The sequence below is a fragment of the Typopeltis vanoorti genome, chromosome 2 (assembly GCF_054136105.1).
Source record: "Typopeltis vanoorti isolate ZY-2024b chromosome 2, IOZ_Tvanoo_1.0, whole genome shotgun sequence".
NCBI lineage: Eukaryota > Metazoa > Arthropoda > Arachnida > Uropygi > Thelyphonidae > Typopeltis > Typopeltis vanoorti.
In genome coordinates this window covers 77,595,817-77,611,835 of record NC_143550.1, presented here as the reverse complement: position 1 = coordinate 77,611,835, position 16,019 = coordinate 77,595,817, and the positions used below count along the sequence as shown (strand labels likewise).

Below are 16,019 nucleotides of genomic sequence, written 5' to 3'. Positions count from 1 at the left end.
ACACCTATCTTCAATATATCCTACTAGCATCTACACGACAACACGGAAACAGGTCTACATCCTCTCAAAGAAAGGTGATAAAAGTCAACCATTGAACTACTGTCCAATTGCACTCACTTCTCTTGAAAATTATGGAGGTCATCAACAACAAACTCTTGAACCACCTAGAGACACAACTAATCAGTGACCAGTGACATGGATTCAGCCACTTGCGATCTACTGCTGATCTTCTTGTTTTCACCACCCACTTATGGATTCAGGTCATGGAGAAATTTGGAGAAACTATTTGGTACAGTGGCTTACTTAACAAACAGCCATCCTATGGTTTGCCTTCCTCACTCTGCAACTGGATCGCCAACTTTCTCACTAGTCGCTCACTGCATGTCATGGTGGATTGCTTACTCTCCTTAGATTTCCCCACCAATGTAGGAGTGCTCCAAGGTTCTGTTCTATCACTCACTCTCTTTCTCTTATATATAAACAACCTGTTATCACAGACTTCCAATCCTATCCATAGGAATGGAAGACAGTACTGACAGTACACTCCATTCCTCCTTTTCATTTGACAAACCTGTTAGTGCTCAAGTATTAGAATACTCAAGATCTACCACGACCAGGGACCTGAATTCAGATCTCCTACCTATATCTCAGTGGGGCAAGGACAACCTTGTTAATTTCAATGCCACCAAAATCCAGTTCTGTCTGATCTTTTTGCAAGAAAGAGCTTGCACCTCTTCAGTAATACTGAGATATTTAAATATGATCAGATTTCTCTTCTTTGACCGACTTGTACCTCCAATCTTTCCTAGCACAACCATATTTCAACTAAAGCTTCTCCAGCCACCAAAAAACTTGGAGTACTTTTTTGCACAAGACATTACTTCACACCTTCATAGCTGCTAACCCTATACAAAGCCTAAATCAACCCAGGCATGGAATATTGTTTCCATATTTGGGGTGGTGCACTAAAATCCTCTCTAAGATTGTTTGATTCTATCCAGAAGAGGACAATCCGGCTAATTAATGATCCCTCTCTCACAGACATCTGGTTCTGCCTTGTGCCTCTTTTACAGATACTTTCATGGACAGTGCTTTGCTGAATTGTCCACTATTATTCCCCCCACTCTCCTCCAAAATCATTAAAACAATAGCCATTGCCAACCAACATCCTTTTACAGTCCACCTTGAAACTCACCAACCCAACTTCCCTGCCTGCTCTTTCATTCCATCTACCTGTCCTTTGGAACAGTCTCCCCCACTTTGACTTCCCCAAAGATTACAACCCTCAGCTGTTCAAGCAAATTGTGAAGAGACTCCTTTTCTCTTCTATTTCTCTTGCCCCCACACAGCACTAGTGTTCTATAAGGTCTTATGGCCTTTATGAGTGGTTTATATATATATATATATATGTGTGTGTGTGTGTGTGTGTGTGTGTGTGTGTGTGTGGATTCTTGATCTTCTACTCAGTTGTAATGATACATTTTAAAGGACTTTAAACCGAGATAAAATATTAAATTTTAATGATACAACTAGTTTCAGCCTCTTTCAGGTATTCACTAAAGGTAGAACACACTAATAAAAAATTGAAGTTACAAAAAACTGAGAATTACAGGCAAAAAATGCAATACATAATTGACACATAAACGTATTTTTCAAGTCGTTCTATCTACGTGCTATTGTTTGTTGTATGCGTGCTTGCAGGTTCTCATGAGCGCCAGTATTGAACAACTGCAGTATGGCTATCAGGGATGTTATAACTCAAATTGCTGTTCAAATGTTCAGGATTAAGGAGGATTTCTCTGGACTCCACAATTTTCCTTTCAAACTCATCACTACAGCAAAAAATGTTTTCAGATTTATCCCAGCTTTATCCTATTTTCAGATTTATCCTATTCATCATAACCTGAAATATCCAGGTGTTTACAAGTTATGGTGCCACTGTAATATTCCTTATTTTTGACAGACTAACAAATCTGTTGAACTGCGTATTGAGGAGCATAAGAGAGACATCTCCTATAAAAGATCACATGCATCTGTGCTATCCAGTCATGTTCTTTTCTCTAATAAACCTCATGACGATTTACAGAGTCACACAGTTTGCTGGGATAAATTCAAAAACATTTTTCGCTGTAGTGATGAGTTTGAAAGGAAAATCATGGAGTCCAGCGAAATTCTCCTTAATCCTGAACATTTGAATAGCAATTTGAGTTATAACATTCCTGATAGCCGTGCTTGCAGGTTGCTCACGAGAACCGGCAAGCACGCATACAACAAACAATAGCATGTTAGATAGAACGACTTGCAAAATACAACGTTCTTGTGTCAATTATGTATTGCATTTTTTGCCTGTAATTCTCAGTTTTTTGTAACTTCAATTTTTTATTACCGTGTTCTACCTTTGGTGGATACCTGAAGAAGGCAGAAACTAGTTGTATCATTATCATTAAAAGTTAATATTTTATCTTGGTTTAAAGTTATTTAAAATTTATTCTTTAAAATACACCTAAACCTCTTTTTATGCGAATTTTTTTACGCGAATTCAGTTACGCGAATTGGGATATCAAAAATATTTTTTTTTACACGATTTTTATTCACTTTTATGTGACCAACCTAAAGCCTAAGTTAGGAAAAAATCCGTAATTCAAGAAAATTCTGAGAATTTTGTAGAATTGCATTCTCGTTTCAATTAAGAAAATTCTAAATTCTTACGAATTTCATTTATTGGGAATTCCACGAATTACATAACTGACTACGCATAATTCGTGCTTGAGTAGACAACACAGTTGCCGCATTTTTTGCATTTGCATTTTTTAAGTGAAATCAAAATAAAAATCACATTATAAAATTAATAATTTGCCAAGAAATAATAAATGGTAAGCTATATGTAATTTTCAAACTTTCATTTCATTAACCGAAGATTTTAATCCAGCCCTCATATGATGTTGCCGATAACCAAAAAAAAAAAAAAAAAAAAGAAAGGAAAGCCATTTCCTTGGATATAAAAATTCAAACGTTAGATCATCTTCAAACTGGGGAAGGTGCGTGGGTAAGCATTTTGGAGTTCGTGAATCAACTGTCAGATCTATAAAGAAAAATGAAGAGGCTATTAGAAAATAGGTATGTTCTGGTACAAAATAAAGTGTGAAATTATCATCATACCCAAGAGATGTTGTTCTAGAAAAGGCCAAAAAAGCTTTAGTGATGTGGATAGAAGATAATGTACAAAAAAGAATGCCAGTTGATGGAAATTCCATCAAGCAATCAGCAGTGAGATTTTATGAACAGATTAAAAAATGCAGCCAGATACTTCATTTCAATCGAGGAAAAAATATGAATTTCATGCAAGCAATGGTTGGCTAGCTAGGTTTATTAAAAGACATGCTCTTCGTAATATAAAAATTAAAGGTGAAACAGCTTTTGCTGATGAAACAGCTGCTAAAGTATTTCCACAAAAACTTGCTAAAATAATTGAAGATGGAGGTTACACTCGTGAACAAGTTTGGAATATGGATGAAACCGACATTTTCCGGAAAAAATGCCAAACAGAACTTACGTATCAAAAATGCAAAAAACTCTTGGTGGGTTCAAAGCAGCAAAGGATTTTTTGCTGCTTTGAATCCACCATAGCACTCCTATTTTGTTCGAACACTTTAGGAGATTGGATGTTAAAACCACTGCTCATAAATCAATCATTAAGAACACGGCTAATGAAAGGCGTAGATTTTCAAAAATTGCCAGTTCATTGGATGGCCAACAAAAAAGCTTGGGTGACCATTGATATTTTCACTGAGTGGTTCCACAAACATTTTGTGCCAGAAGTTATGCGTTATTTGAATGACAAGGGTCTCGAATTTAAAGTGCTTTTGATTCTTGATAATGAACCTGGTCATCCTGCTATAGAACACCCAAATGTGCAATTTTTTTTTCTGCCGCAAAATATCACATCATTACTACAACCTCTAGATCAGGGTATAATTGCAACTTTTAAAACATATTATGTCAGACGAACATTTCAGTACATTTTGAACAAGCTAAATGATGATGAAACACTGTCAGTTATGGATGTGTGGAAAAAATTTTCAATTATGGACTTTTTTGATCAGGTTCGATTATCGTTATCTGAATTGAGACCAGAAACTATGAATGCATGTTGGAAAGCTATTTGGCCTGCATGTGTTAAAGAGAATGCTCCTGTTCCCTTCAATCATACTGCAGAATTCCCCAATATAATAAGTTTGGCATGTGAAATTGGCGGAGAAGGATTCGATGATCTTACGTCAGCAGATATCGAAGAATTGTTAATTGATAAACTTCTTAGCAAAGACGAAATAGTGGAGATTGTTTCTGAGATTTCTGAAAGCAAAGAAGTTAATGATAATGATCAAGATAATCCTACTTTTACTGCTGATATAATTAAAGAAGGTCTTAAACTGGCCAGTAATTTAGGCAATTATTTTGCCCGACATGATCCAAATGAAGAACATGCTGGGAAGTTTTCACGTGAGCTTAAGTTGTTATGTCTTCATACAGAGAATTATATTGCAACTTATCTAAAGCATCAACACAGCGATTAATAACTGAGTTCATCCCTAAAACTACTGAAACAACCAGTGGTATTTTTGTTCAAGACATGACAAGAAGAATTCCACAAGTTGAGGCGGAAGTTGATGACAATAATACTATTATTAGTCTCACGAAAACGAAAGCTTTCGAATTTATTGTCAGAAACTGATAACGAATAACATAATTTTTTATAGAATCCTTAGCAAACAACTGAAATGAATGTTTTTTTTTTAAGTTATTAAAATTCATTATATGTATGTGTGTTCTCCATGAAATGTAAATAAAAATCTTATGATCCTAACGAATTTATTGTTTTTTTTTTTTATTTTTTTATTATTTTGCTTATATTTCAGGTTTGGAACCAATCTTCACTTTTTCTATGGAGTCAGTAGTTCTTTTTTACGCGAATTCTATTTACGCGTAATTTTTAGGAAAGTATCTATCGTGTAAAAAGAGGTTTAGGTGTGTGTGTGTGTGTGTGTGTGTGTGTGTGTGTGTGTGTGTATATACAGGGTGGCCATAAATTAACTTTCTCTCTTTGGAGATATCTGTAGCTAAAACTAATACATGGAATGAGACCACATTTTATACTGAGACTTCCGAAGGCATGGGGGAGATGAATTCTGCGAAAAAAATATTTAGTACCGAAAGTCGCCGATAGGGGAAATTTTGGTGCTGGCAGAGCAGAAAGCAGTCAAGTGTTTGCAGTAAATGCAGGTAAAAAGGTTTATGCAAATTTTACTGTGCGTATGGGACAGCAGCACCACCAATTCCACTTAAAAAAAGGGGATTGGGAACGTTCAGGCAGTTATTCGAATGACTGATGAATTGTGCTCAATATGCATCCTATCCTGCCTCAGTGTGCTTTACTTGTTAATTTGTTTTACCTTAAACAGTGCAATGCCGTAGTGGCCCTTCAGGAATTTAGAAGGCTTCATAACCTGTGTATAGGTCCTATGTTAGCTGTAGCACTGAGAGCTATGATTAAGAAATTTGATCACTAGAAGTTAGACCTGGCAGAGGACGGAAAGCAGTGCAAGAAGAGACAATAACAGATGTTGCTACTGCAGTGTTCGATGACACAGGGACCAGTACTGGTCCAAGCACTCATGCCATAGCTCACAAACTTGATATGGCTTATGGTACAGTCTGGAAAATTTTACGGAAAATGCTTCACTTCTATCTGTATAAGTTCACTTGTGTGCAAGCACTAACTACTGCAGATTATGATAAGCGCATGACCTTTGCGATAACGTTTCTTGCCTGAATTGAGGTCAACAATGACTGGCCTTGGAGAATACTGTGGGGTGATTAGGCTCATTTTTATCTGAATGGGTTGGTCAACACCCACAACTGCAGAATTTGGGCATCTGAACATCCCCAAGTGATCCAGCAAATACCACTGCATTCTCCAAAAGTAACCATGTGGTGTGGCTTCACAGTCGATTTCATAATAGGACCATACTTTTTTTGAGCGTATTACCCCTACAGGTCATGTAACCTGCTCCATTACTGGAGATATTTATCGACAAATGCTGAAAAATTTTGTCATTCCTGCATTGCAGCAAAGACAATGTTTGGACTCCATAATTTTTATGCAGGATGGAGCACGGCCACACACACTGAACGTTCAGTACAGCGCCTTTTTATGCCAGCATTTCAGTAATGAGAGGGTTATCAGTCAGTTCTTTCTGACAGCATGGCCACTCAATCCCCGGACATCACTCCATGTAACTTTTGGCTGTGGGGGTATTCGAAATCCGTTGTGTATGTTGGTGGCATTCCTAACTTGCATGTCTTGAAACAGAACATAAAACGGGCTATTATGAACATCCAATCCGACTCCTTACACTCAGTTGTAGAGCATGTCGCACACCGGATGCAATTTGTTGTACACAAGAAAGGTCAGCACATTGAAAATTGTGTATGTGGTCCAAGGGACCCTGATTCTGATGAATAAAACATCATTTCCTGCAAGTTCAATCACTACATTAATTTCTGTCTCTCTCGCAAGTTGTTTTAGTTTAATTATTATTATCATTGTAACATGCCACATATCCAGCTGGAATGAGTGACGCGGCTGTCGCTTAAACCGTCAAAATGTTATTATTCCATTTTATCTGCCTTTAATGTAATTATCCACTTGTTTTTGGCTTTGCCAGTGTCAAAATTTCCCTTATTGGCTACTTTTGGTAATAAATCTTTTTTTTTTTTGTGGAAATCATCTCCCCATGCCTTCAAAAGTCTTAATATAAAATTTGGTCTCATTCTGTTTATTGGTTTTAGCTATAGATGCCTCCAAAGAGGGAAAGTTATTTTATGACCACCCTGTATATATATATATATATATATATATATATTAAAAATTCCAGTGCCAAGGATTATATTCTCATAAGCTAGTCTGTATTTGAAACTTCCCAAGTTTCTATATAGCACTTGGCTATAAAATAAGTATATATTTGACATCTTCTATTTCAGTATTTACACTACCAAAACGAAGACATTAAGCCTATTCTTTGAAATAGAAAATAAAATTTGTGCCTTTTGCTAAATATTAAAATACAATGCCAAGAGGCCTTCACAACTGGGTATAAGTAGGATACTGAAATGGAGTATCCTATAGGATTACCTGAAGGAAACGTGTATGTGAACATTCATTCCTATCTTGAGCCTGTCTATGCCAATGAGTTCCTGCTATCTCTTTAATCTCATCCTCACATCTCTTTGGTCTTCCTGTAACTCTCTTTCCATCTCTAGGATACCATTCTGATATCAACTTTGTCCATTTTTGAATGTTACTTCTTGCAATATGACCTACCCATTGCCATTTGGATCTTTCAATGGCTGTTATAATGTCTCTCACCTGCTTGAGCTCCCAAATATTGCACTTTCTATCTAGAATGGTAATACTGAGCAATGATCTTTCCATTTTCCTAGTCCATGTTTCACTTCCATATGCCATGACTAGAAGAATATAAACACAGGATCTCCTGGAAAAAAAACACCATGATCTACCGTAATCAATTAAAAAAAATAAAGTTTTTAGAATCTGCGGCAGCAATCAGAAATCAACTGAATTAAATAAATACGGTTGCATAAAACTTCCCAAAATTTGGGAAACATTAATTATCAGAGATCCCACTTTACATCTTAGGCTATCCCTACAAACAACCATAGAGAGTGCTTCACCTAGATAGGACTTTAGAGTCACCTATGTGTTTCACTTAGTATTCTGCTGTATTTAAGTGTGTTGCAATAATTTTTTTGTAATCCCTGAAGATGTCTCAGTGACATAAGAAATATTGGAAGCATTAAAATCAGTTTTAATCATTTCTGAGTGCTGTATATATTCCATTAAGCATCTAACATAAACTACTTTTCAACAAAAGCTGAATAATTAATTTTCTTATATTTTATTTATTTTTGGAAAACCAGATATTAATGTTAGAGAATAGTTAATCTAAATCATGGAAAACTTAGACATTTACTTACTCCATTCCCTGGGCTGTCTGTCTCGCAATATCAATTAATTCAAGCATTTCAAATTTATGTTCTAAGACATGTAAATGTTTATACAATGTTGATCCCTCACACCACTGAGTTACAATAGTCAGCTGAGGTTTAGAAACATAGCCCATAAAAAGTAGGATGTTTACATGGCGAGTTTTCCTAAGTATGGAAAAAAAAACATTTGTTATGATGAAATTAATATAGTTTTAATGACCTACCTTATTGTGATTGTACAAAAAAAAAAAAAAAAAAACTTTTGGTTCTCCATCTCTTCAATTTTTTTTTTATTCAACAGTGATAAAATACAATATCTTTAAAGTTCACACTTTCCTTGTAAATCATGCATACTATGGTTATTTTCAATTTGCATTTCATTATTCTAATTACAAATATTACTCATCAGATAAATTACATTTAAAAAAAACTTCTAACTTCTATCACAAATTAATTTTTAGATATCCTATTACAAGTTACATAACATTAACAAATATAAACAAAGAATGCTTTTATTGGCAAAAGATAATAACATATGTCAAACCTTTGGTATGTGTTATTAATAAATCCTTCAATGTGTATTGGATTATCTAGTTTCTAGTAGAAAGTTGGTGTACTATAACTATTATTTTAACACTAGAACACTGACATAATATGCCAAACACCATTAGAAAGTACTCATCAATACTATGCTCAAAACTTATGAGCAATTCCATCACATCCAGCTCCCCCCCCCCACCATAGTATACCATTAAACAGATGCTGCATCAAAGTTTTTATTTATTATTTTTATTTCAAGTACATTTTTAGAACCACAACTGCTTTTTAATATTCCACACACAATTTTGTTTTATGGTCAGCATAAACATCTCTTAATTTTTTTGATAACACATATGATAGCTCTAAGCTGTGCATGCAAATGCCACAAACTTCAAATCTAAATCAGCAGAATTTAACACTGTCACCAACAAAGTATACTGCATCAATGGGGAAAAAAAAAGAAAATTTGCAGAAGAACTGGAGAAGTGATAGGCTGACATAACTGGGGCTATCACAAAGAAGACAAAAACAGGTGACATTCTTCTAAATACCAAATATAAACTATTACATTTAGGCAATAATAATTGGGAAAAGGAGAAGTAGCTAGAATATTCAATGCTATAGCTACATTTGAATGGTTTTTGCAGTTTGATGTTGGAAGAACTTGTTTACCGAGAGTTTGAAGTATAAAACCAGGATTTTAGGGGGGGGGTGCAATCAAGCATGTGTCTGGCAACCATGAGACAAATGGGTGTGTGTGTACAGAAATGATTATGCAATGCTGAATGCAATCTTGCAGGTTTCGGTTTGAATGGGTTGGTAATGATATTACAAAAGGGGTAACTGTGGGGTAAAAGGGATGTTGAAATGCACATAGACGAATGCGAGAATTATCAATAAGGGAGAGGAATTTTCAGCATTGGTCAACTCGATTTGGCCAAAAATTAGAGACATCAGCCAGACTTGGTTGCCAGAAAATTATATATTTACAGGGATAGAATGTAAAGGGTATTGTAATTTCAGCAAGGATAGAGGGAATAGGACAGGAGGTGGAGTATTGCTGATTATAGCAGAAAAATTACAACCAACACAATTAGAAGTTAAAGGGGATTTTAGGTCTGGGGCAGATGGTTCATTTGAGGCTGTCTGAGGGCAAGACCAAAGTCAATAGGACAAAATATATTATTGGCTGCTGCTATAGACTAAGAAGTTCCCAGGAAGATGTAGATGCCATGCATCGGCAGATTACCACAATGAGTGCAGGCCGAGCAATTATTATAGGAGCCTTCAACTATGGAGACATAGATTGAAGGGAGAAATTGTTGCTGAAACAACATGTTACTGATGGGACCAGGGAGTGCTGGATTTGGTAACAGCATTAGCAGATAACCAAAGTAGATACTTTGCCTCCAATTGGTGAGAGCGACCATAAAGTTTTGTTCTGGGAAGTTGCTAAACATGTTTAATTCTTCTGTCTAGAAAGGGTTTATGAAGTTAAACTATAAAGCTGGTAATTATGACAGACTTGAAGGTATCTAGGAGCAGTGGCTTGAGAAGCTACAAGGAAAGAATGTCAGTAGTACATGGGAAGTGATCAGGGATCGTTCGAGAGAAACAGTATCAGAATGCATATTCCTCAATCCAAAGGAAAAACTAAATGGGGTTAAGTAGTTACGAGCTGAAAGAAAGAAAATATTGTGGAGGGAATATAAAGAAAAAGGTGATTAGCATACTCATGAGCAGCACAAACTGCAAGTAAGAAGAATGACTAGTATGGTGAGAAAGGCCAAATCAGAGTATGAGAAAAAATTAGCTAAGCGGGCAAAAGGAAATCCAAAAGAGCTGAAAAAAAGAAAATATTGTGGAGGGAATATAAAAAAAAAGGTGATTAGCATACTCATGGGCAACACAAATTGCAAGTAAGAAGGATAACTAATTTGGTGAGAAAGGCCAAATCAGAGTATGAGAAAAAATTAACTAAGCAGGCAAAAGGAAATCCTAAAAAGTTTTTTCATTATGTAGCAAGTAAGCAGAAAACTGACTATGGAAGGATGATTTTAATCAATGCTGATGGTAGGAAGGTGATAGAAGCAAAAGAAATAGTCGAGTTGCCGAACGATCATTTTGACAATTTATATAATCCAGGTGAAGAGGAAATTTGTATATGTTGAAAAACATGCTCCCAAGTAAAGATAGGAAAGTTATTATCCCTCTTTATAAGGCCATGATTTGGCTGCATCTTGATCACAATTGCCATCACATATCAAAATTGAGGTAGATCAACAGGAGTTGCTCAGCATATTGAAAAATATCAATGTGAATACAGCAATGGAAGTAAATGGTATATCAGCCCACGTACTATGTGAATGTCTTTGCTCTGGCAAGGTTCCAAAGGAGTGGGAAGGGGCCAAGATAGTTCTATTACATAAAGGTGGCTCCAAGACAGAAGTAGCAAATTACAGATGAATTAACATATCAAGGGTGGTGGTGGTTCAAGTATTAGAAAAGTTGATGAAACATAAAATCCAACAATGGGTGTGTAAAAATAGTCATAATTTATAATTATGAATCTTTTTTAGAATTTTTCTTGACATAAAATTTTATTAGGTTTGGATTTGTAACATGATAAGAAATTTAAATTTATTTTAATATAAAATGTTAAATACACTGGTATCCAAAAGCTAAGGATAAACTACATTTTAATTTGTATTGTATATGAAAAAATATCATGACTAAAGCCAAATGTGGACAGAAATATATTGCCAGCATACTAATAAATTATATTATACAAAATGTGTTATAAATTTCGTACAAATTATCAACAGTAGGTTTTTGGCATAAGTTACAATTTTCTAAGGACATAGTTAAGGAATTAATGTACAGTGCTTACAGAAAACTATGTGGAGACATTTCAACATGGAATATGTTCACCTCGAAATGCAATGCAGCTCTCAAAAACGTCTTACCAACCTTAGCATCATGTGATTCAAGAGTTCTTGAGGCAAACTGGCCCACTACTCCTTCAGAGCAAGGATAAGACCATGTTTGTTTTCTGTAAGGGAATTTCGAGTAGTAATGCATCTCACTATTCTGTCCCAAACAATTTCTATGGGGTTGAGATCTGGGGAGAATGTTGCCCACTCAATTCGATTAATATCCTCGATCTCCAAAAGTATCTACACTGCTCATGTATGATCTGATGTGGCATTGTAATCCACAAAAAATGAATCCTTCGCCTACTGCACCAAAGAGTAATCGAAAGTTCTTCAACATTGTTGCAACATCGTTGATCACTCAAAGTCCCTTTTTCCAGCACCTGTAGCTCAGTGCATCCATTAAACATAATGCCTCCCCACACCACTATCCCTTTCAAGAACATTCTGGCAATGGTAAGCAGTACCACTTTCACTCCAGATCAAGTGTAATCTAGAATAGGAAGAAAGACTAAAATGACTAATCTTTAAAGAGTAAATTAGCCCATTGGTGTCTTGTCCAATTTTTATGGATGCAATACTGAAAACATGCTCTATGTTGAGCTGTGGGAAAAGGGATGCAGACTACAGGCATTCAGGTGTATAGGCCTACTTGTTGCAGATGTCTTGCCACACTATGTTAAGTTATCCACATAACTATGCTTAAATGGAGCTGACTTGCAAGTTGACCTGCTGTGGTATGTTGATTATGTTTTGCTTATAACCAAAAATCTGTTTTCATGCTCCATGGTAGAGCAAGGGCAACCCTTTTAGCAAATGCCTGGAACACATTTCATTAGTTTGAAATGCTGCTCAGAGCTTGGGTACAATGCTATGTGAGATTCCAAACCCTCTGGCAATATCAGTAATTCTGCATCCTTCTTCAAGCTTTCCAATAATTCTTCCCAATGTGAAATCATCTGGATAATGTCTTTGAGACATTACAAGACATCCAAGTTTATAACTTTATTCCTTAATGAAAAGAACTTCCATCAAACACATTTTGCTTAGTGCAGGCCTTTTGTCTTCCTTGATGAAGGCCACAATGTATCCCCTTTGTGTGCAATTAGAAAATTTGAATGTGTACTACCCATTTTCTACTTGAAATCGTCAGTTATACAAATTGAGACAAGCTGATTCATCTGAATGTGCAGTTGTAATCTCCAGAAATGGCGAGCTGTGGAAAAAGGGATGCAGACTACAGGCCTGCAGGTGTATAAGCCTACTTGTTGCAGATGTCTTGCCACACTTTGTCAAGATATCTGCATAATTGTGCTGGATGGAGCCGACTTGCTCTTAGGTTTTGGACACCATGCGAGATGTATTGCTCTTAATGGATATCATATAATTGTAATAATTTCAATTGTTGTTTACATAATTCACAAATGTTAAGTGTATAGTGATGTTTGTCATTCATCATAAAGACACTCTCTTTTTGGTAACGATCATCATCAAATTCCTGACATGTACCCTCAAGGGGTGTACAGGATATGATGGTACTACATGAAAAATTTACATCATTACTAACTTCCTATCAACAATTTTCCTCCAAATCAGTCAATTACTTATCAAGACTCCAATATTATTATTATCAGATCTTATATTTCTATCGTCTAAGGCACATTGTACTGTATCAATCCACCTATATCTTGGTCTTCCTCTTGGTCATTTTCCTGCCAACCTGGCAGAGAACACTTGTTTTGCTAATCTTTCCTCGCCCATTCTGTTTAAGTGACCATAACACCTGAGATTAGCTCTGCTAATGCACTCCTGGATGCCGACAATGTCAAGTTCTTTCTTAATATCCTCCTTTTTAATATGATATTGCCATTGATGCCATCTGTTCACGCATCTAATCTTTCTCAGGACTCTCATATCTGCGGTCTCTAGTCTTTGGTCAAGTGTTTTACTTCTGACCCAGCTCTCATATCCATAAGTTAAAACTGGGTTGAACACTGTCTTGTACAGCTAATTTAGTGTTCTGCCTAATTTCTCTCATATTCCATATGAATTTATTCAATTGACTTCCTACCATACCAGCTTTGCTGATTCTGTTGTCTATTTCCATATTTAATTTACAATCTTCACTAAAAATCGTGCCTAAGTAGCTGAAATGTTTTGCTTGTTCCACAGGTTCCCCATTCACAACACAGTTGACATTTTCAACAATTCTACCTATTTTCATTGTCTTTGTCTTTTTAATGCTGACCTTCATACCAAATCAATTACAACAGTTATTCAATTTAGTCAGGGAATCTTGCAAACTTGTAGCGGATTTATTTAGAAGTATAACATCGTCCGCATAAAGCAACGAGCTGACATTAAATTCTCCAATTCTGATATCATGTTTAATACCACTTTCCTTCATAATGTGATCCATACAGATAATGAATAACAGAAGGGATAATGTACATCCTTCAATTCTAACTGCCGACTTACAACTCAAATAAAGACTAAGTATTGCTTGATATAATGCCCCATTGACACCATATAACTGTAGCATATTGAATAGCTTCTCTCTTGGCACCTTGTCATATGCTTTTTCTAGATCGACAAAACTTAAATACAGATCTTTATTATATTCCCATGCTTTCTCGACTATTTGTCGTAAAGTGAAGATCGAATCCTGACAGCCTCTATTTGGCCTGAATCCAGCTTGTTCTTGACCAAACTTTTCTTCCACAATTCTTCTCAACCATTTCTCAAGTATACTTGCACAGATCTTGCCAGGAACACTCAGTAGGAAAATACCTCTGTAATTTTCACATTCAGTTTTATTTCCCTTTTTATATATATAGGCACTATTAGAGCTCTACTCCAATCATCGGGAATTCGACACTATGTCCAGGCTTTCTGAACCATGCAGTGCAGCCACTATAAGACTTTTATACCACCATACCTCAGCATTTCTGGTCAAATATCATCTACTCCTGCTGCCTTTTCACATTTCAAGCCTTTGATGGCTTTTTCTACTTCAAGTATGGATATGTATTCCTGACTGTATACCTGTTGAGTGTTTTTTTACCGTTGTGCTATCACTGCTTGTTTCATTTAGCAATTTCTCGAAGTAATTACTCCATACTTCAAGGATATCTTTTTCTCCCGTTTTCATGTCACATTTTTCTATGTTCTTGCCAAAGTCCTCCCATGACTTTTGTTTAGCTAGTTTTACACAATGTTTCGCTTTCTTACATTTGTCTCTGTATTCTCTAAGTGCAAAAGCTGACTAATTAGCCAAGAACTTTTGATATGATTTCTTCTTTTCCTTCGCTGCCTCTTTAACTTCCTGTGTTCACCATGGACTCCTGATTTTTCTATCTTTGCAGACAACCTCACCACATGCCTCTCTGGCTAAATCAATCAGGGTTTTCTTCAAGGCTTGCCATTGAATCTCCAAGGTTTGGTTCCTGTTCTCAAACTCTTTCATTTTTTCTTCAATAATCTTTGTGTATGTTAGTCTACAGTTCACATCTGAGAGCTGCTCAACTTTTATTCGCTTTAAAACTTTCTTACATGTTATTCTTTTCAATATGAAATTCAATTTTATTCTGCTCAAGACTAAATAGTGATCGCTTCCAATTTCAAATCCTCTGTACACTCTGGTGTCCTGCACCAAGGAGAAAACATCACTATCAACAATAACATAGTCAATGAGACTTTTCTTATTCCTTGCCTCTTCTCTCCATGTGAATTTGTGCACATTTTTATGTTGGAACATGGTGTTAGTAATAACCAGTCCATGTCCTGAGCAGAAATTCAACAGGTATTTGCCATTATTATTAGCTTTACTCTTTTCTCCAAATTTTCCAAAATATTTTTGTATGTCTGACAATCATTTCCTACTCCTATTCAGATCCCCAACAAGGAAAAACTTTTCCTTTTTCATTGTGTCAGTTGCTTTTTCTAAAGCATCAAAAAATTCCTCCACTTCTACCTTAGTAGAACCTTCTGTGGGACCATAGGCACAAATAAGTCTCACTGTCCGGTTCCCCATTCTCATATTTGCCCAGATTACTCTACTTGAGACTGCCTGCCATTCAAGAAGATTAACCTCGTATTTTGTGTTGAATACAATGGCTACTCTTCTTTTCCTTGATTGTCATTGCCTGAATATAACATTTTGTATTTATTGCTCAGAAAGATTTCACCAGTTTTTTTATTTTTTGTTTTAGTCACCACTATTATGTCGATCTGGTACTTATCTAATTCCTAAGCTAGCTCCATTTCTTTGTCATTCAGGCTTATTATGTTGATAGTACCGATTTTTAACTCTGGTGATGTTGAGTTGGGGTGTGTTTTCAGATTTTCAGATTTGTAAGATGACAGCATTATAACATTTTCAACCCAAAGTTTCAACCCATAACTTTACATTTTCCAACATTAAATTAATAAATTCATTACCAGAGAAAAAAATTTCTTTTACTACTTTATAAACAAGCA

General features: G+C 35.8%; 1 protein-coding gene across 1 annotated transcript in view; it reads right to left on the bottom strand.

Annotated features, from left to right (window-relative positions):
• LOC150109194 (serine/threonine-protein kinase A-Raf-like) overlaps positions 1-16,019 on the bottom strand; it is a 344,481-nt gene that overhangs the window by 90,657 nt on the left and 237,805 nt on the right. The window contains exon 13 of the mRNA XM_090411929.1: positions 8,056-8,232. Within this exon, the coding sequence (XP_090268055.1) occupies positions 8,056-8,232 (177 nt within the window). The remainder of the gene's footprint in view (positions 1-8,055; positions 8,233-16,019) is intronic.